The sequence below is a fragment of the Rattus norvegicus genome, chromosome 1, assembly GCF_021556685.1.
Source record: "Rattus norvegicus strain SHRSP/BbbUtx chromosome 1, alternate assembly SHRSP_T2T, whole genome shotgun sequence".
Classification (NCBI taxonomy): Eukaryota; Metazoa; Chordata; class Mammalia; order Rodentia; family Muridae; genus Rattus; species Rattus norvegicus.
Genome location: NC_141534.1, coordinates 243847131 through 243872455, shown reverse-complemented (window position 1 = coordinate 243872455; position 25325 = coordinate 243847131). Strand labels below are relative to the sequence as shown.

Sequence of the window (25325 nt, the reverse complement as noted above, 5' to 3'; positions counted from 1 at the left end):
AATTGTTCTCTCCAGAGACTGTGGTGTCAACAGCCCTGGATTAGAGCTGGATGAGCTCAGCTTTTTTCTTACTAGCTGTGTAACCTAGGGAATGTCATTTCACTTCTGCAATCCTTGAAGGTCCTTCTGAAGACAATATCGGTGATTATACGGAGCCCATTTTGTAAAAACTGTAAACAGTTACATAAATAGTTATTTTTGTCCTCCTTGTCATCTCAGCTGCCACCTTTGTTACAAATAACCTGCCATTCATTTTGCCCTGTCCCCCTCCCTTTGCTTCTTGCCTGCTTCTTCTACCTCCTGTCTTTTCTGCCAGATAAATTTGCTTCCCTGCAAAAGGCTGATTATTTGGAGACATCATCACTAGCCAATCAGAGCTCAGCATTCCTTCTGGCTGGTAAGCCAATCAGATGCAAGCTCCAGGTCTCCTTTCAGTGTTGCTAGGGTTTCAGGTCTACTTCTAAAAACTGGCTTGCTTGCTGCTGGTTCATTCTGTCCCTCTCTTCCTCCAACCCCCCTCCCCATCCCCTTGCTCTCCAAACCCTTCCCTTTCCCTCCTCCCCTCTTTTGGGTTTGGAGCAATTCCAAATGCTTAAGCCTTCCGGAAGTTTGGGTTATTATGAATAAGCAAGGTTTAACTGTGTATTTTTTCCCTTGAGAAACAGGGCAGCTTTTTCACATTCGACTTTGAAAGCATGTGTTTTAGCAGCTTAATGTCCCTTGGTCCATAAAACCGAATTTAGTTGTGTTTAAGGGAATTTTTTTGGTGCGGAGTGACTTTTATTCAGATGACTAGAAGATAAACTGGCATTGAACTTGGCAGTGAGACATCTTGTCATTTGAACCTCATTGGGCTAACACAGCGGATTCTAAGTATGTCAAAGCTGATGGTGGAAGATAATATCTGATAGCACTCAGTTGTTCTGTTCTATCTTGAACTTTCAGTGATGGGATTAGTGGTGAAAGTCACTGGTCAGCAACGATGGGGACTCTCACTTTATGGCTAAGTGGGTGTTCCTTCCATCACATCTGGACCCATGGGTCCTCTTTAAATGCTCTCCAGCTGGGCGAGTGAAGATGCCCTCGACACAAACTGCCTCTGCCTCCCGAAAGCATAAGGGCGATGCCAGATTGACTAGGAGAAAACAGCAACAAGAGCTATGTCTTTCTCCTAACCTTTGCTGCATTCTTAAGAGCTGGAGCAGCATAAGGATTCACAGTGTAAAATGACCCAAGACAGGGGGCACAAAGCCAGAATTCTGTCAGAAGAAGCTTAGAAAAGCTTAATGATTAACAAAGGAGTCGCTGCCTTCGGGCTCTGACCTTTAGAACTAACCAGCTTTAAGCTTTTGGTTCTAGCCCTTCAAGTCACTTGTATCAAAGAAAAAGGTACTCCCTAAAGACATTACCGTCCATCCATTCAAAAAAGAAAAAAATATAGAAGAGAAAAGGTGTCAGTACTAGGGAATGTGTTCTCAGACAGCATGGTCTTAGTCCTAAAAACAGTATTAATTGTTCACATATTTTAATTATTTATTTGGGGAGGTAGCCTTTAAGGAAGGCCTTGGTGTTAGTGCATATCCTGCAGGTGAAATGTATGAAATTTGGTTAACATGGTAACGGCTCTAAAAATACCTAGGCTACAGTTTAACCACAGAGTTTCCTCCTTAACGTAAAAGAGCCGCTGCCATGAGGTGCTCGAAAGTGCAACAAGAGCCACGTCTGACTCCGTGCAAGCAGCCTCTCGAGTCAGGCCTGGCAAGGACGGTGCACTGCCACTCGGCATCAAAGCAGCAATTAAAGTTTCGTGAGACCATCCGACAGAGCGCAACCCAGCTGATCCAAATGTCTACGCATTCTCCTCTCCCTGTCTCTACCTCTTCTGCTCCCACCCACAGCAACCAAGCAGGGTGTGGCAGGGGTTCAGTCACTATAGCGTGACCACAGGGCCTCACCCAAGGAAAAACGTGGGTCGCAGAGACCCAAGCGGGTAAGGAGGCTACAGCAGTTTTCCCAGCACTCTCTGCGGAGACTCAGATAGAGGGTGCAGGGAAGGTAAAATTGCTCACTTGAGGTTTTTTATCCGAGAGGCCCTCGCTTCACAGAACAAAGGGTGGTGGAGGGTGTGACCTTTCCCTGGATGGCTTTGCAGTTGCCCAGGTCAGGCAGGTTCCTCTGAGCTCTAAGTCTCCTTACAGGGTTAAGAGATTTCTTACAAAAATCAGTCTGTCAAGGTTGCATGACTTGGTAAATGAAACCACTGACACCCGTTTATACTAGAATTTCAGATAAACAATGAATAATTTATTTAGTAAAAGAATGTCTGGTGCAATATTTGGGACATTGAAGACATTCCTTGTTCATCTGAAATTCAGATCTGGGTGTTGTGTGTTCTACCTGGTAACTCCAGTAAAATCCTCTGGGCTTCTTCCGTAGACTTCTCACCTCCGAGAGCCTGGACTGTACTGTTTGCTTAAGGCCTTTCCCTTCGGCTTGTTTTGGTTTTGTTTGGTTTTGCTTTACCCTGCCTCTCAGACCTCGGGTGGCTTTACAGACCCAGAGGTGAGGACATGAAGTAGCAACTGCTAAGCTCTGTCTCATCTTAGTGTGTGTGCTTTTGATGCATGCAATGTTTTTGTAATATTTCATTTTATGTGCGGGGGTGCCTTGCCTGCTTGTATGCCTGTGCACCGTGTATGTGTCTCGTGCCAGCAGGGGCCCAAGGAGGGCATCAGATCCCCTGGAACAGGAGTGAGGTAGCTGTGAGAGGTCCTGACGGTGCTGGGAATAGAAGATAGGTCCTCTGAAACCGCCTTTGCAATGCCCCTACCTACTGGGCCTTCTCTCCTGCCCAGTGAATGGTCTTTTGGAGGGGGTGTCTCTGGCTGTCCTGGATCTTGCCAGTTTGGCCTTGAACTCACAGAGATTTACTTATCTCTGCCTCCCAAGTGCAGGGACTAAAGGAATGTCTAACTATAGGCTGAATGGTCTGTTTAACTAGCACAACCTTCTGTGTGATAGGCTACTTAGAGTCTACAGAAAGAGCATGTGACCTGACCAAGGTCACACAGCTAACAAGCACCAAAGCCAGGCGAGACGGACGCTAACTAAGCTGCTGACTCGGTTGCCATGGCACCAGCGCTGTTAAGTGTGGCTTTGGTGGTTAGTTCACACTAGGCTCTCCCTAGTGCTTCACACTTCATAAGCGAAAGACACCACCTGCCAGCTGAACTAGGACTGTTCTCCCTCAACTTAGACAAACCACCGTGTTTGTCTCTTTTCTGTCAGCGTACCTCCAGTATACTTCTGATCGCTCTTCCCTGGAGTAGCTCTAAGTGCTCTCTGCATGTTGTATGTTGTGATCTATATGATGTGGCTATGTGGTCTCTTAAGTGGTACTGAGGCTGTAGGAATAGTGATTACAATTTCCTACTGAGGGATTCAAAAGCCATGGCTCCTAGGTGTCGAGCATTTATTGAAAGCCACACATCCTATACTTGGCACCTAAGAAGTTCAGATTTAAGTCGGAATTGATTGACTTATCAGTATACAACGTTAGGAAAGACTGTGAACTTCCATTTCCCTACTAGGTCATTATAAATGGCTAATTATGCATGAGGACTTCTCTCATGTAGAGGAAGAGCTGGCCACATAGTGAGCACTTGACAAATGAAGGCTGAGATGGTAGTTTTGAAAATGATCTTCTACTGGGTATTGTAGTTTGGATATAAAAAGTCCCAAATGAATCAGAGAAAGGACCAGAAGAGCTTGAAGGGGCTCGAGACCCCTTATGAACAACAATGCCAACCAACCAGAGCTTCCAGGACTAAGCCACTACTGAAAGACTATATACATGGACTGACCCTGGACTCCAAGTGCATAGGTAGCAATGAATAGCCTAGTAAGAGCACCAGTGGAAGGGGAAGCCCTTGGTCCTGCCAAGATTGAACCCCTAGTGAACGTGATTGTTGGGGGGAGAACAATAATGGGGGGAGGATGGGGAGGGGAAGCCCATATAGAAGGGGAGGAGGAGGGGTTAGGGGGATGTTGGCCTGGAAACCGGGAAGGGGAATAACAATCGAAATGTAAATAAGAAATACTCAAGTTAATAAAGATAAAAAACAAGTCCCAAATGCCTTTCTGATGAAGGCTTAGTCTCCAATAGTGTTGCCTTGAGGAGTGATTGGATCAGGAAGTGCCAACGTCACCAGTAGATTAGTCTTAGTTTTAGGGAATTGGTACTATGAGGGTAGCCATACTCTGACACAGTGATTGTCTACCTGTAAGTCATAACCCCTTTGGGGGTTGAAAGATGCTCTCATTCAGGTCACATATCAGATATCCTGCCTATTAGATCATTACATTACGATTCATAACAATATCAAAATGACAGTTATGACGTAGCAATGAGAATAATTTCATGGTTAGGAGTCGCCACAACAAGAGAAAGCGCATTAAAGGGTCGAAGCATTAGAGGTGGAGAAGCACCTCTCTGAAGGTCGTATCTTGCTCCGGCTTCAGCTTTCTCTCTGCTTCTTATCTGCCAGGAGAGGCTTTGTTCCATCACACTCACTGCATGATATTCTGCCTCAGTGCACAAAGGCCCCAGAGCAATGAGGCCAGTAACTGGGACTGAAACCCTTGACATTATGATGCACAGAAAGCCCCCTCCCTCCTGCACTTTCTCAGACATGTTGTCATGGTAATAAAAAACTAACACCTTTGACAATGAGTGTCATCAACGAATATTCTGGGTTAAAGATTGGTTACAATTATTTTAGATTTTGCAGTCTAAGAGGTAAAATCAAGGATATCATGTAGGCAATCTTTTTAAAAGAGAGAAGAATTCAAACTAATCCTTGATTTAGTAGTTGTCCATAATGCATGGCTACTGGCAAAAACAGAATGAGTTTGCTTGGGAAAAGGGGAAATGTTTTAATTAATTGGGATTCATAGTGTTTCCTATCATCAGAATCGACTGTACATGTCCATCTGCTAATGCTCATTCATAATGAGACCTTGCGTATTTCATCTTTGAAATGTCTTTTCACACGGAGAGGTACTGCCAAATGCTAACGTGTGTCCACGAGCATCTGAGTTTTATTGAGAATACTCATTGCTTGCAAGGTGGTCACCGAATCCCGTTCAGTTCTTCTCCTGCTTTGCCTTCGGTGCGCTGTTACATTTGCTTCTTACAACTCAAGGGTAGGTAGGAGCACCCATGGTGCAGTTAAATCAGTTTTGAAATGTGAAGATTGTACTTGACTTGCATCGAGGCCCATGAAATATGCAGCTGGATCTGAAATTTCAGCTCAGAAAACAGAGCCCTGGACAGTTGAGGTCTTGCTTCTTATTTCAACTTCTGTCAGAGGCAGAAGTAGGGAAAATAGCTTGACATCGCATGTCAGAAACATTAGTGTTGACTTTGCCGAAGTATAAATTATACTGAAATGCCAATTTTTTCTTTTAATTTTGGTTGAGTTCATTAAGAACCATTATCAAGTCTGTAAGAAAGTTCAGTTTTGAAACTATTTAGTGTGCAATTCTAATAGTGGGTGGTAGTCTGTGTCATTCAAACCAAATTTAGTCTTGGCCCTGAACTAAAAAAAAAAATCATAATAATTTATTACCATACCTTAGCAATCAGCCTGCTATGTGGTAGAAAATAAAAACATTCAGATTCTGTTCTAAAAAAAAAATGCATGGATCTAATGCTGTTTAAAGCCTCAAAGGCAAAAGGGTCTCACCATCAACAAGGCTACTTCAGTAAAATATGCTCGATCCAAATATTTTCCCCAGAACACCTGCTGTGAATGACACAGCACACAGTCATAGGTTTAGGGCCGTACATTTTCACGAGCTATATAAATTTTTACAACTAATATTTTTTTTCTACCTCGAAGCAGGTGTTTTTACAACTCTTTGTTGACAGTTCTCCTTCGGGTTGTAATTAATGTCCTCATAGCTTTTCTGGAAATATTATCACCTGTAGTCTTAAAATACAGCTTGTTCATAGAGGCTAATACTTCAGTTAGTTCAAGTGCAGGATTGATTCTTCAACTCAGTAATAACTACTCTATTAGTTCCACCTCTCAACAAATCCAGAGTCATGGTAGCCACTCACAGCCACTTGCCTGAACTGTGAGTTTACACTTGACGCCATTTCCAATATTCTTGGTTTTTTCCAACAATTATTGTGTCAAAGAGCTAACAGTATTAAATAATTTTCTTTTCTCTGGATAATTTCTTCAACATCTATAATCAAATGAAATTTAATTTATTCATTATCAATATACAACTTTCATCGCTTAAGAAGTAAATGAGCTATTCAGAAATTTATTTTAGTTACAAGATTATTTTCTCTTTTTTTTTCTGTGACTAAAATCCAAAAAAAAGGGAGGGATGAAGTTTACCTTTTGAAAGCTTTAGACTATGGCTCACCAGTGGGAATAATGTGATGAGCGTTTTTAAACTAGTACTAAAGATATATCTGGCATTTTTAATGTTTTACATCTCAAATAATAAGTCATTCACACTCAACTGTACATACCACTTGAAATCTGCTCTTCTTCTTTGATATAATGGATATGGGGTGATGATCTCAGTAAGCACTCAGTGCATTACAGAATAGCATGAGCCTTCTCTCACATAGGGAGTACCAGGGTCAATATGTTTGCAACATATGTACCAGAAGGATTGATTGGAAGAGCATGTGAGAATGAGACAAGAGTCAGATGGGCAGAGTTCATTAATATGCAGTACATAGAAGAAATCCTAGTTGTCGGCAAACATACAGGAGACCACTTCCCTGGTTATTATGGTGTGGTTCACCATCCAACCTTAGTATCAATACAATCACTGGGCCTACCAGGTCAAGAACTCAGAGGCTCAGGAAACTGGACAGGTTATGTATGTGATGGACAGCTTGTCTCTTGATACTTGAAATTTCAGTGTCTGAAATCTCAGCTGGATAGACTCCAAAGCCAAATGACAGCCAGAAAGTTCTAAAGTCTTCCTGAAGCATCTTCACTCACAAGGTTTTGGTTTGATGGCGGTGCAGGCTGGAGGTCTTGGCCAAACACCCATGTTAGCCTCTGCAAATGATGGGAGAGTCTCCAGAAGAGCATGTCTGCGTTCCAAAAATTAAATCTCTCAAGAGAACGAGGCCGAAATTGTGGTTTTTATGATCTAGCATAAAAGTTACATATTGTCAGTTTTGCCTTAATGAAAAAACTTTCTGAGTCCAAAGCAAAGGAATATACAGTGCAAGCCTCTTGGCAGAGATGTTAAAGTCACTCTTGAGCAAAGAAGGTGGATAGGCATTAACATTAAGCTATTTTGGAAATTAAATAACAAAAATTTTTTATCATATACAAGATTCATAATTCTTTTCAATTTGTTCATTCCTTGGTAGAGAGGAGGAGGAAGAAAGAAGTTGAAAATAACAGAAACAGTATGAAAACCAGCATCATTTTTAACTATGAAAAAATATGATCTCCAAAGAACTTCTTTCTGCTCAAAATGTTGTTAAACTTGACTGTTTTAATTGTTAACAATCATGAAGTAGTAGCAACCAGCCCCTTCATGTGTTTCTGCAAATCTAGACAAAACATCCAATTTGCAACTTCAGAAGGAGGTGAGAATCATAGAAAAGCAGCAGTGGAGCGTCACAGAAAACACTGTGAGAGATGAGGTAAAACACAGACATTCTCAACAGGAGATTGTAAGGGGCATAGCAGACAATAGCCTGCCACACTGGACAGAAGTCAACGGGAAGGGAGAGGGTCTGTCCCCACATTCAACTTTGCACAAAATAAAACTCTCCAGAAGCAAAGACTGAAAAACTTAAATTTTCAACAGTAAAGTAACAAACAAGCTACACGAGACAGATACTGAGAATTTACCCAGAGCCACCTTCCTGTGGCACTGCCTATAACACTAGGCAAGGAAGGAGCAAATTCCACGAGGAACTCTCCAATTAAAACTGCTCTGCTATAAAATGTACCAAATACTGTCACAACTCTGTCTCCAAACTCCAAAGCTCCCATCTCATCCTTTAAAGCCGTAGACTCAGAGAACTACAGGAACCCCAGGATGGGGACTGCCCAAGCTAAAACAGGAAGAAATACTCATGCTAAGGCCAAGGGTACAGTGGTTCTAAAGATAAAAAGATCGATCTCCAAAGGTAAACACGACTCAGGGGAGGACGGCATCAGATCCTTGGATGTTGACATCCTTGTGGAGAGAAGAGGACCATCCAGCACACTTTGAGAACAGAGGCTGGCCTGGTTACAAGTCCCCTGAAGTGACATGCCTTAAGATACAGTAAATCAAAAAGGTTTCCAATAGCTCACAAATGAAACAGCATTGACTAAAGAGATTACAGATATTGGAGAACTTCTGCACAATAGAGAAACCATTTATTGAGTGAAAAGATAGTACATGAATTGGAAAATATTTTCTAAGTGTCTATCTGACAGAGGTTTAAAAACTAATATATATATATATAACTTAAAAATTAAATATCTGAAAATCAAACAATCAAATCAGCATATGGACTAATAAAATGAGCAGTTCTCAAAGAAGAAACACAATTAAGAGTCCATTCAACCTAGTCACAATAACCACATATTAAGAGAGGAAGAGCAATAAGTGCTGGACAGGACGTGGAGGTGGGAGTGAGATCACATAGTACACTGCTAGATAGGTTGTAAATTAATTCAGCTACTCTGAAAATCAGCAAGCAAAAAGTAGAACTACTATAAGGCCAGTCTACACTACTCCTGGGTATACACTCACTGAACCCCAAATCAGCAGAACAGAAGCTTGTCCATCTGTGTTTATCGCAGCACTATTCACAGTTGCAAAGTTACAGCTTCAGTCTCAGTGTCTGTCAAAAAATTAATGGACAAATAAATTTTAGAAATATATACTCCATAGAGTTTTATTCAGCCATAAAGAGAGATGAACTTATATTGTCTGTAATAAAGTAAGTAAAACAAAATGATCACATTAAGTAAAATAAGATTCAGAAAAATATCTCATGCTTTCTCTCATACACCGCACACATATGTAGGTACACAAATGACATAAATATCAAAGTGAGAGTGCCTGAGAGAGTGAATGGAAATACTGGGAGAAGGGAACAAGAAGAGGGTGGGGTATGGACATGGTCAAAAAAAATGATATATATTCATGAAAGTATCTTTATGACAGTCCTCACTATCTACAGTGAATACAGGACAATAAAACACAAAATTCAAATTTTCTGACTTTAAAATAATCCTTAGGATTATACAATAAAAATACCATTTGGGCAAATGATAATAAATATCATTTATAGTTATGAATATAATAAATAATAAATAAATAGTATAAGTTATATGTAATAATAAATTTTATGCATAAATAAATACTCATCAAATATTTGATGTTTACTATTAAATAATAAAAATATGATAATAAATTGAAGAAAAACATTCAGCTTACTAGTATATGAAACAATTACTAACTTTGCTCGTTGTACTTTAATAGCAACCTAATCTCATAGCCATATGAGCACAAAGTCTCATGTCCTTGATCCAGCTCGCTCTTTGGTATGAGGGTGCATATGTTACCAAGCACACGGTAGCACGTTTTTGTTTTGTTTTGTTTTTTCCTGTACTCATGCCGTCTTCAACTGGGAGTTGGACAAGAAAGGTGGAAGACGTGTTGGGTGGGACGGAGCAGGAAACTTTTCTGATCTTAAAAAGCCAAAGAGATGTTTTACTTAAATAGGATTTTCCAATACACAAAATTCCCTTCCATGATGATTTTTAGTGATGGTAGATATTGAAACTTATTTATATGAGAAGAGGCAATATTCTTACTGAATCTGTTAGAACAGTTTGTATTTTCACAAAAGAAAATTCTTCTATTTTTTTTTTGTTATTTACCAAAGCCAACCACCATGTTGTAAATATGAGTGAGTTTGTGCTTACTTACTGTCCTAATACTATTCATGCCATGCCAATTTTATTGCTAGTTACATAACATATGACAGGAGATCTCATATATCTTACACAGTTGGATTGCTGTATGGACTGTTCTGTGAGTCTCACAGCCTCACTCTGAGTTTAGCACCTGACGTTATTGAAAGAGAGGATGGGACCCCTGGTAAAACACCATGTCTTTCCAGATCTGCTCTTCCTGCTATTTCACTTTGACACTCATACAAGCCTATTAACTTGAAAATGCTAATGGAATACAAACACTAGGTCTACAAATGCTACCTAAATCCCTCCCACTGGACCTATCTGTGCTGTCGCCCAGTGTCTCAGTCGGCATCACTTGGAATAGGAGCAAGATGATGTTTTCATGGGATCATGCTCAGACTTTCTCCCTTTGCACATGAGTCTTTATGCAAAAGGGAAGCTTGCACAGTGAAATCGTTACTGAGTGAAAAAACAGAGTATAAATCAGTTTTCACCCCAAACATCTTTGACCTCATGAACTCAAAATACAAAACAATTACTTATTTTGCACATTCTGTTTAAACAGCAACCTGATCTCATTGCCCTAGATGAGAAATTGAGGAAGATAATCAAAACCTTACAGTAAATATTTACAGTTCAATATCATGAATAAAAGGGAAACAAAACAAAAGGAACAAGAAAAGAATAGTATCCCCTAATGTGTATTAATAATGTTTTTAAAACAGTGAAGAGAGAAGATTGATCTGAAACCCCAAAATAATTGTGCTTTCATCAGATTGGAAAATGTGTTGTTTGTGAAAGTACAATTATTGAATCACAAAATCCTATGGGATTACATTAAATGAAGGCTAGTACCTCTTATCATTTTTGTACCCTATCTCATTTTATTTGGTTTGGCTTTAGCTGAGCATTGTGGGTAGGTTATTTTGTAAATAGAAAAGCAGCTTGTGGGTCTGCAAATGCCAAAATGAACATACATACATATATATATATATATATATATATATATATATATATATATATATATATGTAGCTCATTCCAGCGGATTCCAACATTTTACCTTAACACTTCAGACTCCAGGTCCTGGCAAACAATGTCTTATGATTTCCAAAGCTGTGAAAGCTTTGAATTGAAATATTCTCTTAAGTCTCAGTACAAAGTGACTCTGCCCCTATATACAGGAATATAATATAGGGGTGTGTGTGTGTGTGTGTGTGTGTGTGTGTGTGTGTGTGTGTGTATAAAAATAAGAGGCGACATGTAATAAAATTTTTATTGTTGTGAATTTTAGAGCAACTATATTGTTCATGAATGGCATGTTCTGAGGTAATTAAGTGGCTGGGCTAGGAAGAACAACTGTAAAATATGCATGCTATTCTGTGACATTTTCTATAATAGCAGACACAATGCTGTATTTTCATATTCTCAGCACTTTTCCGGCAGAAAGAATGATGGTATAATGGTCTAAAAAGTTTAGAATGTGTGGAAAGAAAGAAGACATCTTCCAATCACTTCACTGCGGTTTGCTGACTTACAATATATGTTCTAAAAGGAGAACCAGAAAGCCAACCGCATTTAGATGCTGAAACCCCCAAATGAAAATTCCTGAGGACGAAGTTGTCGGTAACCAGAATGAAACTATTTTATATCTTTGTTCAAAATCCATCCTCCACTCTAGTAAATGTCTAGTGGAGAGGTATTTATCGTGCCCAACATAGCACATAGTGGGCTTGCAGTAAACAAATCCTAAATTAACTAACCCTTCATTATATCAGAAAGCAGTTTATACAAGCTGAAAGTGCTGGGTTCTGTTTGTTTTTTTTCATAATGGTGTGGTTAGAACTTGTTGCTATAGAAACAATCAAATGTTGCTTCAGCTTCAAAGAACCTTCAGATAGAGAAGACTGAGGGGCAAGTTTGCGATGCCGTGATTGTAAGTCCTAAGGTTTTGAGGAGCCTGACTCTGACTTTGGTCACAAGGGGAAAAGAGAGGAGAGGCAAAGAGGTAATAGAAGCAGAATCCGGAAATGTAGACATCTTTTCACCCTGGCAGATTGTTCTTTATAATTACATAGGTAGGGAGTCAGAAAAGGAGAGAGAGAGGTGGGGGAAGAAACAAAAGACACAAAACCACCTCTCTGAAGTCTGGGAAGAAAAAGGAGGACCCACTCACTGCGCATGCTCATCACTGGCTCACTGGGCCTTCCCAGTGCCAAGGCCTTTGGAGTAGGATGGTCCTGTGTGGGAAGGATCACTGTTCAACCACGAGAGCCTAAGGACTTGCTCCTAAAACTCTGCCTCGGTTATTTGCATCTCCACTAGGAGCAAACTAAGATGAAGCCATGATCAGTTAAGGTATTCTGCTAATAAGCTAGAGGTACTCCTGTGCAGTGCACTGACTGGTAGGCCCCAGAACTGGGAAGTATGACGATCAGTTGGTCCCGCTCAGCGGAAACTTTATTTCCCTTGAACACCAATACTTCTGAAATTCATCGCATAGACTTAAAAGAAATCTATGCATATTAACTACAGATAGCTTACATACTAAATGTTTATATTTGGGTAATAGTATTCTCACCAAGCAGGTTAGTATAAAAATAGCTTAATCCTAAAATTTTCAACAAATTACAACCTCAAGAGATCATAGCGACATTCATTTTTAATAACATGTATATTTAATTCTGGATTAGAGTTAATATTAAGAAAAGTAGCCAATTTAGTGGTACATGTCTACAACTCCAGCACTTAGGAAGCCGAATCAGGAAGATCACTAGTTTGAGACTATCCTAGGTGATAGGAAAAAATATCCAAAATGGCAGGGTTTTATTCATTCTCAAAGACAAATGTCTAAATTTTCAGCCTCCTAAAGCAGATTTCTTTCTGGAAAAAAATTCATAATTTGCATTAGGATTTCAAAAATACACACATCCTCAAATAAAACACTTTGGCTTGCCTAGTGATCCACTAAGTATTTTCTTGTTTTATTTTTATCTTCTGCTCCGAAACACCAAGTCAGAAGATGTCATAGTGTGATACTATCCTGATGTATCCAGGCAGGAATGTAACTCAGTGGTGAAGCAAATGGTTAGCAAGTAAAAGGCTCATGGTTGAATTCCCGTGTGTGTGCGTGCATGCGTGCATGTGTGCGAGTGTGCGTGTGTGTACAGATATATAATTACACACAAACACAAAAGATATGCTAGTGATAGCTCAAAAGCCTTTACAGCCCAATTCCTATTGTGATTTTGCAGCTCTCTTTTATATGCTAGGTATTGTGTGAAGTTCTTTCTATCACCTAATCTCATGTTTTAGCAGCGCTTTAAGGCAGGGGCTGTTATTACTCTCATTTTACAGGCAAGCAGATGCTGAGGGAGATTAAGTAACTTGAGGAAGGTCATACAGATGTCAGAACCAAATTCAGACCCAGATTTTTCTGGCTCCGGAGATGCCTCTCAGGATAAAAGAAATATTTCCCCGGGGAACTCCTACGTAGCTATAACTGCTGCAGTCTGTCATCAATAAACTCTAGATTTATTGCTTGCCAGAAGGACTTCTGAAAACTGTGCTTCCCAGCTTAATGACAGCTATGCCTATGGAGTCCAAGTGCGCACTCAATTTATTCCAGGTGAAGTGAAGGAAGACGGCTCCTGTGACGACGCTATTACACAAAAGGAATGACAGAATTGTCAAGCTCCGTCCTGGCTTCCTGTGGGAACCATTTATAAAATCTTGGTCTTTCGGTTCTATTCCTACATCCCTTTTAAGTGCAGCAAGACCGGCTATTCTGGTTAATACAGCTTTATCCTTGTGTATCACAGAGCTGGAAGGCCTAGCCTTAGGAGTTACATCAGTACAGTGCGTGAACTCTCTCTTGAATTCAACATAAAAGTAAAAGCAATAAGTAAGTCAAGGACGTTTTCCCTTGATCAAAGCCTAAACAGTTACAAGTTGCCCTCCTAACCTCCACTGCAAGCGACACGGTGGCAAACCAGGGAGAAGCAGTGCTCTGTAATTTGCTTCAAGCAACGAACTTGTGGTAGAAAGTTGAGCTTGAGCAAAACGTTAGCATGAACAGTGTTGCTTTTGACTACCATATTGGGAATGAGCACAGAACTTCCACCCAGCATATTGCATAGCCCATGAGTTTGATCTTAAGGTGTTCATCTCTGCTACTCATGAGAGGAGAACGTTATTGGACGTTGCTTGGCTGCCTTCCTAGAGGAGACCAGAAGAGCATGTACTTCATACAGTTTTACCCAAGGTCCCAGCCAGGGAGATAGAAAGGAAAATTATTAATTGTTGTCTCTCAGGGTACTGATAACACAGCGATTTGTTTCAATATTATACTCTCATGAATTTACCAAATCTAACATGGGGATGTCTTCACTGATAGTTGGTAACACCCACATAAGAACAAGTCACAGAACCTGGGCATTCAAAGCTCATGAGATATAGTTTTTAACCACACATAATTTATAATCTAGTTATTGATTTTCTGTTGTGATTATTTAATAATAAAGTAATCGCTTCTTTAATTAGGATATATAAAATGAAGAAGCACTCTATATATTCAATTGATCTTCTTCCCTTGTGGCAACTTCCCAAGCCAGTAGTAGTAGCCCTATCAGACTTACCTTCAACACAGTATCCAAACCTCACGAACAGTGGTAACTCGTTAAAATCTTCAAAAATCTCAGTTTCGTGTTTCATAACTCTGAAGTAGGATGGTAGGTAAAGACGTAACCAGAGACATAAGACTGCTGTCACTGAAAAATGATAAACTTTTAGAAAATCTTTACACAAAACCACACTGATAAAGAGTAAAGGAGGAAGCCTCTGGGGAGAAAGCCTTTGCCTTCCACTGACAAGATTCACATCCAGAACATTCATATAAGGAACTACTACACCATGAAAGAAAAAGTCAGACAACCCCAAATGAAAACATTAGGGCCTGCCCGAAGAACTCAGTCCAAATGGATGGGTGCTCAGAGTGTGTGTGTATATATATATGTATATATATATATATATATATATGTGTGTGTGTGTGTGTATGCTTACATGGATGAGCATGTAATATCATATATATTAGATGCATATTAGATGTGTAGACATATATATCTATCTTAAAATGAAACTGTTTATGGTTTTCCCTGTTATATAAAATCAAATTATTATAATTGCAATAGCCATCTAGCCTGATTTCTTAATTACATGCCTATAGTCTTCTCCTTTACCCAAATTTACAGTTATTACAACAAAAAGCAAGTCATGTGCATCTTAAACTGACAAAGCAGTAGTAGCTTCCAATAGGAATCAAAATAAAATCCTCTGAGGAGACATATTTCTGTCAGCTGAAATAAAACAGCCACACTGTCCTCACCTCTAAAGCGTCCCCTTAAACTGCTTTATTTTCTCTACTTCTTACTCTCTAGCCAATAATGAGAGTGGAATGAGAAAACCCGTTTCCTCCATATGCTTTAAGCCCCTCAGGTCAGCATGAGAACCTGGCATAAGGTAAGCAATTCTGATGGATGAATATTGTGTCACCAAAACCAGAAAACAGGAAGAGTACACAGTATCTGCCTTTGAAAATAGAGTACAAACGCAGAGGACTGAGGCACAGTAGGAAACTAAGAAAGTTAAATTACTGATGTTACTTAGACATACGGGCCAAGCTTCTGTCCTTGCCTTCTCCTCCTCTCCTTTCCTGTCACCACATGTGCACAAATGTGCATGAAGACATGCTTGAAGTATCACACAGTAGGAGCAGGTCCCTCATGAATTCTTCTCTCACCTTTTAGACCTTTTACTCCCATGATAATCACAAAATGTCTCTTATACTTTACATATGCATACATATATATCATGCATACATGTATAAAACGATAGATGAATTAAATATTGTGTACTATTAAAATACATACTGCACTAATTAGAAATGCTATGCAATCCCATTCGCTCACAGTTAGATGAAGACGTCAGATGGTGGCATTCAAGTAAAAGGTGATTACACAGATTATGTACTTGCATTTGAGCCTTGCTTTATGATCGTGTGTGTGTGTGTGTGTGTGTGTGTGTGTGTGTGTGTGTGTGTGTGTAAAATGAGACAGGGCCTCATTATGTAACCCTATGCTGTCCTGAAACTTATTATGTAGGTTACAATGGCCACAAACTCAGATATCTGCCTGCCTCTGCCTCCAGAGTTCTAGGATTATAGGTGTGCCCCACTACTCCTAGCCTTCATGTATCTTTTTTCTATACCATGATACTTAATAAGTTAGTACTTTCCTTTCTGAAATACTGAAATATATATATATATACATACACACACAATACACACACATACACACACACGCACACATACAAACACACACACACATTTACCTATATAAATGAGATCCTTCAAAGTTAATTGCTTCAGCCTAAGGAATTTCTTTCAAATGAAATGGGACTGCTTTTAGGTCTAACCTGTATTTCAAAAATCAGAATCTTCACATCCTACAGATGACATTTTTGATAAGTGAGTCTGTTGAAAATTGGATCGTTTCAGTCAGAAGCCTAACCTCCCACGCCCCATCAGACAAGGTGTTACGGTTAGTTGCTTTTTCTCTGTAGATGCCAATTACCTTTTCAAAGGGCTACCCAAAGGGATTTACCACTTGACAGTTTGTTTAAACCTCAGCTAAATGTACAAATATGGTGGAGGTGAGATCCAATTTGGCTGTCGACCTACTTGACCCTTTAGTTTCAGTTTTTAAAAAAAGTGTTTCAAGCCTTCATATGCACTCAATAGCTCATGATTTTGTTTGGTTAGTTGATTGCTTTGTTTCCAGTTTTCTTAATTTAGAGATCGTTTGGTTGTGTTTTTAATTCCACAGATGGACAGTTTGGGGAAATAAGCTTAATTTCTGGAATTTCAGCTCTCACCTTTTCTCTTTCAGAAAGCAGAAAACATAACTCAAGGCATAACTTGAAAAGTGCATTAAATTAATAAAACTGAGGCCCTTCATTTTCTGAATATAATGGGGCTAATGTCAATGAGTATTTATTAAGCAAGTAAAGCTTCTTTAAAAGGCAGAAAATGATGCCTTGAGGAAGTGATAGCATTTTCTTTTCTTAAAATAATATTTATTTGATGTATATGAGTACACTGTCACTGTCTTCAGACACACCAGAAGAGGGCATCAGATCCCATTACAGATAGTTGTGAGCCACCATGTGATTGCTGGGAATTGAACTCAGGACCTCTGGAAGAGCAGTCAGTGCTCTTAACCCCTGAGCCATCTCTCCAGCCCCAATAGCATTTTCTTCTGAGTGTAAAATAAGAAAAGTCAATGTCTGAATTCATCCTGGAACTCCATTCACCAAGGTGAGAATTCCAGCTTCATTGAGGCCAGTCTGCATGATTAAACCTCTCCAAATTGTAGTTTTCTGGAAATGTGAAATAATAATATTTAAAAATATATAACGTGTATCATACCAAGACTTTATGAAAGTCAACACCATAATTCTAAAACTGTGTGGCCAAGTATGACTCTAACAATATCTGTAGTTTTTGCTGATGTGTGGGGCTGTTATTGTGCTTCAGTGATGTATTCAATATTCTTCCCACCTCTGTATTCTCCTAAAGCCATTTCTCTGAGGGCTGACCTAAGATCCTTGATAATAACTAGTTCCTTTAGACTCGGATATTTCTCAGCATGAGTATTTTCCACATATTCTGCATCCTAAGTGTGCTCCATAAACCTTGCCGCCTTGCTGTGGTGGTGTAGCAGGGCTGTCCCATCAGACTGATGACTGAGGCATGGCCATCTGCTTAGAAAACGACTACCATGCAGCAATGGAAAGGTGACAGACAGGGAGTAAATGGCATAGAAGTATTGATGGGGGCCATAAGAAGTGAAGAGTCAGTCCTCTCACCTGTGATATGGAAATAATATTCAGCCTCATAAGACTATGGTTATATTCATGTGAAACGTCATGCTGATAATTAACAAAAACAGTCAACACGTAGTTAAATGGACAGTAAACAAAACCTACAGTGGTGGCAGACAGTCTGTGACAGCAAAAGGGATTTGAGGCTAAAGCATCCACTGAGCCAGAGTTTGAGAGACTTCATCGGTATCTGACGAACTCGACTCTTCAGCTCCCTGAAAGCAACTGTGCCAACATTCATAAACATTCTGGAAAGAAATAAGAGCAAAGAGCACTTCACGTTCCCCTCAGAAGTCATGGCCAGTAAGATGGGACTGCTGTAGACAGTTGGGACTTGTTTAAAGGAGCTTTGGATTTGATGACTCAAGGAAAGATGGTATTTTTGAGGTTGTTTTTGTTTTTTCTTCCATAGTAATTAGTGAACGCCAGAGGCAGCAACTGGCATCTGTGAGCTACTCCTCTCGCTATGCTCTGGGCCTCTTTTATGAAGCAGGCATGAAGATTGATGTCCCTTGGGCTGGCCAGTACATCACCAGTAATCCCTGCATACGCTTCATCTCCATTGACAGTAAGAAGCGCAACACAGGTTAGTATTCTTAGGATTTCCCTTGAACGTGGGACAACGGTGGGTATAGACGGAGAAAAATGGTGGTTCAGTGTTCCCATTGTGAGCAGAACAAGTGTTTAACGCCAAGCCACAGGGGACAAAACTTAATGTCTCATTTGCTCAGTTATGAAATACACAGTGCAACCAGAAAGGTTTCTCAGAAAATCATTCATCACGTGGATTGTATTGTTGAGTTCATAAAAATAGTGTCCAGAAGTTTAAGATTTCAGAATGCCCTCTGTTCTATTGCCTTAATCTGGATTGATGTACATGCAGATGTTTTCTCATTGTCTGCTTCTTGGTGGGGGTCCTTTGAGTTATTTGGGTTTTTTGTTTGTCTGTTTTTTTTTTGTTTTTTTTTTTAATTTAGTGATTGCTGAGCTTCCCTGGCTAGATTAAAAAGTGAATTTTACCATGCTATTAAATCCATCACTTCCATATTATTTTGATATCTGTGTACATTTCATCTTTTTTAAGTGAGACAAAAATTAGTCTACATGAAATGTTTGGTGAGAACCGTCCTAGTATCCACTCTACACTTTACCTTTTGGTTAAAAAAAATGAAAGCTTAAATTTGATTTATAAAACCATGTGTTTTAGAGACAGAAGCAGGCAGACCTCTGAGAGTTTCAGGTCAGCCTGGCCTTCAGAAGGAAGGAACGGGGAAGAAGCAGAGGGAGGGAAGAGAAAGAGAAAAAGAAAGAGAAAGAGAGAGGAAGGGGCAGAGAGAGAGGGAGAGAAAGATGAAAAGTAAGAAGGATGAGAGTAAGAAAGAAAAAGAGGAGGGAGGGAAGATGAAAGATTGAGTCACAAGAAAAAGGTAACTGATTCATTTCAGAAAAGAAACATGAGTGTGTATTCATAGCTGTGGGATTGTGGTGCTGCCTAGGGTAATGTTTTTCATAAATAAACGGCAATGATCTAAGATGACAAAACTCGCAGGAGGAATTGCAGTGGAGTTTGTTACAGTGCCTCAATGCACAGCAATGCTTTCGTCAGCCCATTAGTTAGAAGTCTTGCCTGATAAAATCACCAACTAATGTCTCTTGGCTTGCCAGAATTTCATGATAGACCTAGGCTGCTTTTTCTATCAGAGCACACAATCTAAGAAAAATGTTTCTTTTATAACTTAAAACTCCCCAAGGGCTGGACTGCTTATGTTAACATGATACCACATCTATATACGATCAGCAGCTCATGAAATGCTCTGGGACAGCTATGGACGTTAGCTGTTACATGTAACCGTCAACAACGCTATAGCTGCTTTGTTCTGAGGAAATGAAAATAATCCCTGATCCTCTCAAGTTATATACCATGAATACAACATTATCTTTGGTGTGTTCCTTCATAAGACAGGATATGTATCAGGGTATATATTTAGCTATACATAACAGAAAAAATAGGCATGTTTAAACAACATGAGGTCACTTGATAATCCACTATGAAAACTTGATCTGTTTTTTAGATTGATATGTTGGAAATATAGGGTGCCTCTCAGTGGTAGAGCATTTGTCTGACACATGCAAAGCTAGGTTCAATCCTTAACACAAAATAAAATGAAAAAATTCATAGATTGAACACTGTGCTGATCAATATTTTTATTACAAATACCCAAGAGTTCAACTTCCAAGGAGGCTGAGTGTCATAGCCTATGTTCTCCCATATAAATATAGACACACATGTTTAGAGACAAGAGTCTCAATATAGAACCGAGGTGGCCCAGAACTCACTATGTAGAACAGACTAACCAGGAAGTCCATCGATACCTGCCTGTCTGCATCCTGCGTGCTGAATCACAGCCTCTACGGCCACACCCAACCTATCTTCAAGTTTTATATCCATGAATTTATGTAGGAGTAGTTGTGGATATAGGACATGAAACCAGAAACTGAGAGAGAAAAACAAAACAACACAGGATTTGAGAAGGAGCCATGGGAGGAGCCATACAATGTGTGAGACATGAAAGTCGGAATTACCGGGTACAGAAGGGCTCAGTGAAAAAAGAGCAGTCAGGGACAGAGGGTCAGCACAATGTGGATGAAAATGTCCTATGGATACCTAATATTTTGTCTCAAAGTTTTTTTGAAAAGTGAATGGCAGAGCAAAACTATTCACCTCGTCGAGAGCAAGATGCTAAAATAAGGAATTGGCTGGCTTTTTCATCCCTCCTCATTACTTCTGATTTTTCAGTCTAGTAGATGTCTTGCCACTCAGTAATCCATCTCCAGAAGCATCCTCACAGACACATGCACAGGACATCGACACTAAACTCCCAGGCAATTCTCAGTCCAATGAAATTGACTAACAACATCACCCATCACAATGAGATGATATTTGGAGATTCAGCTCAGGTCGTATTGATTACCTGGAGTCCTAAGGACTTAGCCCAATAGGACAGCAACCTTATACAAACCAAAGAGAAAAGCCTCCCTTCTCTCTCCTGCTACTTTCGTATAGCAAGGGAAATGTGTGGCAGGGATATAGAAAGATATCAGGAAGCAAACCCTCACCAGGAACCAGTTCAGCTAATGCCTGGGTCGTGGGGTTCTCTGACTCGAAAACTGAGAGAAATAACTCCATTTATGTGAACTACAGAGTCTCCTTAAGGCCTCACTCCCATCCATCCATTTATTTATTTATTTATTTATTTATTTATTTATTTATTTCCAGATATTGAAGCACATTAAAGTCTAGCAGCACACTTTAAAAGAACCACCAGTGACTGCAGCTTCCAGACAGTCTGTCCAATAGTTCTTTAATCTGCCAATTCTCATAACCACTAGTGAAGCAAATGAGAGTAACATGAATGTGAGGCAGGTGGGATTATCACAAACCTACATCGAGTGTACTCCTGGAGCTGCTGTCACAGCCGTTAGCCATGAGAAGGAACACTGCCTGAATAAAGGAAAGTTTTGTTACAGAGAAAGGAAGAAGGCAACCTGGTGGCTGTGCGGCCCTCCATACTTCCCACTATCTTCCAGCAGAATTAAATCTTGTGTAGGAGGTAAACATCTAAATTTATTATGAAAAGAAAAGAATCATATATATTCATATATACCCTTTAAGATCTATAAAAATTACATTACACCTTTGAAAATGGCAAAAAAATATATTCAGTAAACTTAATACAAACATTTTTCACCTTTTGGCTAGATTTCTGTTTCCCTGGGAGAGGTTAGATTAAAAAGCTGGATTGTGTGCATGGGAAACAGTGATGCTTTCTACCAGGAAAGTCAGACAAGAAAGAAAGAAATAGTCCTACCCATGAACAAACTCAATTTTCTCTACAATGAGGTGGGGGAGCATGGGAAAGCACCCACACAACACTGAAGTAACAATTTATAAAACTGAATGGATCTGAAAAACTGAAGCATAATATCACGAATCTCTCGTGGTTATCAACATTTTAATAATATATAGTTAAATTTCTCTTAATATCAACAACCACACAATTTTAAAGCCGAAGAGCCAGAGGAGTCAGAAGTTATGTTTGTTATCTGCCTGTTGTCAAGGTCTCTCAAGGCACCGGGAAATACCCACCTCTTCTGTCAATTATATGGAAACCTACTGTACATGCATTAGCCGTGCAAAGTCTCAAGTAATAACTTCTCTTAACATAAAGCCTTACTGTCTTCACCTAAGCAGTTTAATTTTTTCTATCAGAGCCCAGAGCACTGTGTCAAGCTAATTTACCATGATATTAATGTGTTTATAACATAATTCCCATATTTTAGTAATACTGGCGTCTAAATGGGCAAGTAAGAGACATGTTGTTCTTTCTGTGGCCCCACCCCATATCTAGCCTTTGGGTTATTTCCTTGAATCAAAACCTAGCACCGTAACACACACACACACACACACACACACACACACACACACACACACACACACATACACTGGAAGGGACGTTTGTGTTTTGTTGGAGTAGAAAATGTAGGTGTACATAAGACACACAAAATTTACCAGGACTGCGACCACAAATGCAGTCTGTTAATGAATCTCCAGGGACAGAGGATGCAGTGACCCAAACCAAATGAAGGTCAGGGCCTACTCATTTGTCACATGCCAGAAATAGGCAGGAAGTGCAGAAAGCCACAGCCAGAACCAACTTTCCCATCAGGCAAAGGATGGAAGGTCCAACGTGTACCAGACCCAGCCTCAGGGGCCAACACTTTGAGTGTGCATCAGTTAGCTTCTGTTCCCAGTGGCTGTGTGGGACACTGGTTCTTCGGGGACTCTTCTGTGAGCTCTGTTATCAAACCAGACATATTTATGCCTGGTTTAGAGAGTTCAAAAATAGCTCGTTACAAGAAATTTCTACAGAAAAGACATCTCCGTTTCTTCAATAATTGATGTATTTGATCGACCGCACTCGATCATGGATCATTGGAAGGTAAACCAAGCCTATGTCAGTACCTCAGGACCCACTTGAGAAACCAGACTTGATGTCATCTTTTATGCTTCCTATGTGGCAGGAACATCAAGCAAGATTGGTCTGTCCCTGAAAGCATTCAGGGTGTTGGAATTGGACTCGAGGATTGTGTAGGCTTAAATAAAAAAATCCTTTGCCATATTAATAGTTTGGATCTTGACTGTCTCCCAGAGGCTAATGTGTTTAAGACTTAGTAAGTGAGACCTAGTTACTGGGCATATGACCTTGAAGGGGACTCTGGGGCCCCAGTACCTCTTTTTCTCTCTATTTTGTTTCCCAGTCATGAGGTCAGCAGCTATACTACGGTGTGCTCCCTTCCTGCATTAATACACAATTAAGTGAGGAACACTGACTTTGAGGGCAAATTGACCCTATCTTTTACTTACGCATATAGAAAGAAGAAAAGTGGTTTTGGTGAACGTATTGCCAGTTCTTGCTTTGATATGTGGTACTTATGTATTCTATAGACACCTGAGTAGCCTTGTATGGATGGTAAATTAGTTCAAATACAAGTACAAATCCATTACCTTGTAGTTACCACAGAGGGCAAAAACTGAGTAATTCCAAGGAAGACTGTAGGCTCATAGACAAAGATTCTGAAAATAATTAGCAATGTTGTTCACGTAGAAGAGCAGGAACCAGCCACATCAGTATGTGTCTGCCCTCTGAGGTAGCTGAAGTCCCTCAACTTGTCCTTGGTGTTAAACTAAGCCAGGAGTTAAGTTGTTCATAGTCAACTTACCCCAAATACTTACTACTTGTATAACAATAAATTACTTAACACCTCTGTATTCCCCTCAGTACTCAGAGGAAATAATAATCCTAAAGACTTATTGAGGAATAAACAGTGCAAGTAAGAACTTCACATGGCACTTAGCAAATAATAAGTCAGTGTGTCTGACTTACTATCTAAAGACTCTAATGCTCAACTTAGATATTATATTCTCTAAAGCAGAGTGTGTAAGCAAAGGTCCAAGTTAAATGAATCGGTCTTCTGTTATCAGTACATTTAGGATTCTGGACAAATTAGGTAAATAGAACATATTAATGATCTTGAAAATAATTAATCACATTTTTATCTTGCATTCCTTTTCACAGATGCAAGATATTGATGATCAATGAGTGAACAATGGATAGCCATCTAAAGCAATTAATGCAATTTGCAACTCTAGAATCATAATGACCAATGCACATAATTGAATACTTTTCAACATCTAATCAAAGATACCCCTTTAACTTGTTTAAAAAGAAGATAAACAAATTTGGAAAACCTATCTTTATCACATGGGACTTATCATTGCAAAAGTTTTGTTGGGATAATTTAATAGCAAATAATAGCATTATATACTTCCTTTAATTACAATTCCCCACAATATCTGGAAATGTTCTTCATGGGCTGTTTATTGCATAAACTTTTTTCATCGTGAAATACAAGAAGCAATAAATAATTGTAATATATCCAAGAAAAAGTCCAGTCTGCTTGTGATCACCTAGTGGATTTTCTTGATTATTCCAACTAAGTGGACCATAAGTGATATGACAGCATGAAATGACCTGCTTTGAGCTTTGAATAATGTGGAATTATTTGAAACTGCAGAACATGAAGTCTAAAGAGGTAAAAATATTATAAAGAAAACACAAAAAGAAAAAAGAAAAGGGAAAGACAGGAAGGAAGAAAGGGAAATAACCATAATCATAAAAGTCTGTCATGTTTCCAGCTCAGGTTTCTGCTTTCACATCTGAGTTATCAGAGAAAATAACCACCTTGCTAACATAGCGGGCACTAACAACTTACCAAGGCTGGTTTATAGAAAGAACAGCTTTTAGTTATAAAACAGATACTTCTCACATAAATCAAGTAGGTCATTTTAATTAAGAGAAGTCAAATTCTAATTACAAATAGGTATTGTGATAGTTATATCATAATAGATATAGATATATAGATGATATAGGTAATTATTGATGATAATACCAAACCTTGGAGTAATGACTTACAAGAAAAAGTTTTATATCTGAGTAATAGATATTGAGTTACCTTTTAGAGTAAAAAATGTATACATATACTCATACATAACTTAGGTAAACACTTAGATAAAAGTACATGTCATATATGCATATATATTTTTAAAGTATTAAGTCCAGAGTGTAAAATCCTCTCATTTCACATATATTTCCTACAGTTAAAAACAGAAATGATCTTTCATTAGAGAATGAAATAATTCAGCCTTTTTTGTAAGGAGAACATTTGCATACAAAGTCAGACTAAACAACAGACCCCTTTTAGCCTCTGGCTTTCCTGTCAATTGGTCCTCAACAGGAGATTACATCTAAGATAACACTTGTCCACCCACTTGCCAAGCAATTTGTTTCAGTATG

The 25325-nt window shown here is 39.3% G+C and overlaps 1 protein-coding gene and 1 long non-coding RNA gene across 13 annotated transcripts in view; both read left to right on the top strand.

Moving 5' to 3' along the window:
* The window catches only part of Rnls (renalase, FAD-dependent amine oxidase), a 273500-nt gene that overhangs the window by 181374 nt on the left and 66801 nt on the right, over positions 1-25325 (top strand). For 10 of the 12 annotated variants that reach the window (XR_015632554.1, XR_015632553.1, XR_015632552.1 and 7 more), the window contains 1 exon segment: positions 18323-18496. Coding sequence is in view for 8 of the 12 variants with exons in the window: in NM_001014167.2 (NP_001014189.1) it covers positions 18323-18496 (174 nt within the window). In the remaining 4 variants the exon portion in view is untranslated. 12 annotated transcript variants of the gene reach the window in all.
* Positions 1704-7834, top strand: LOC148007898 (uncharacterized). Its single transcript, XR_015648179.1, has 2 exons — positions 1704-1990; positions 7415-7834. It is a non-coding gene; the product is annotated as an uncharacterized LOC148007898 (long non-coding RNA).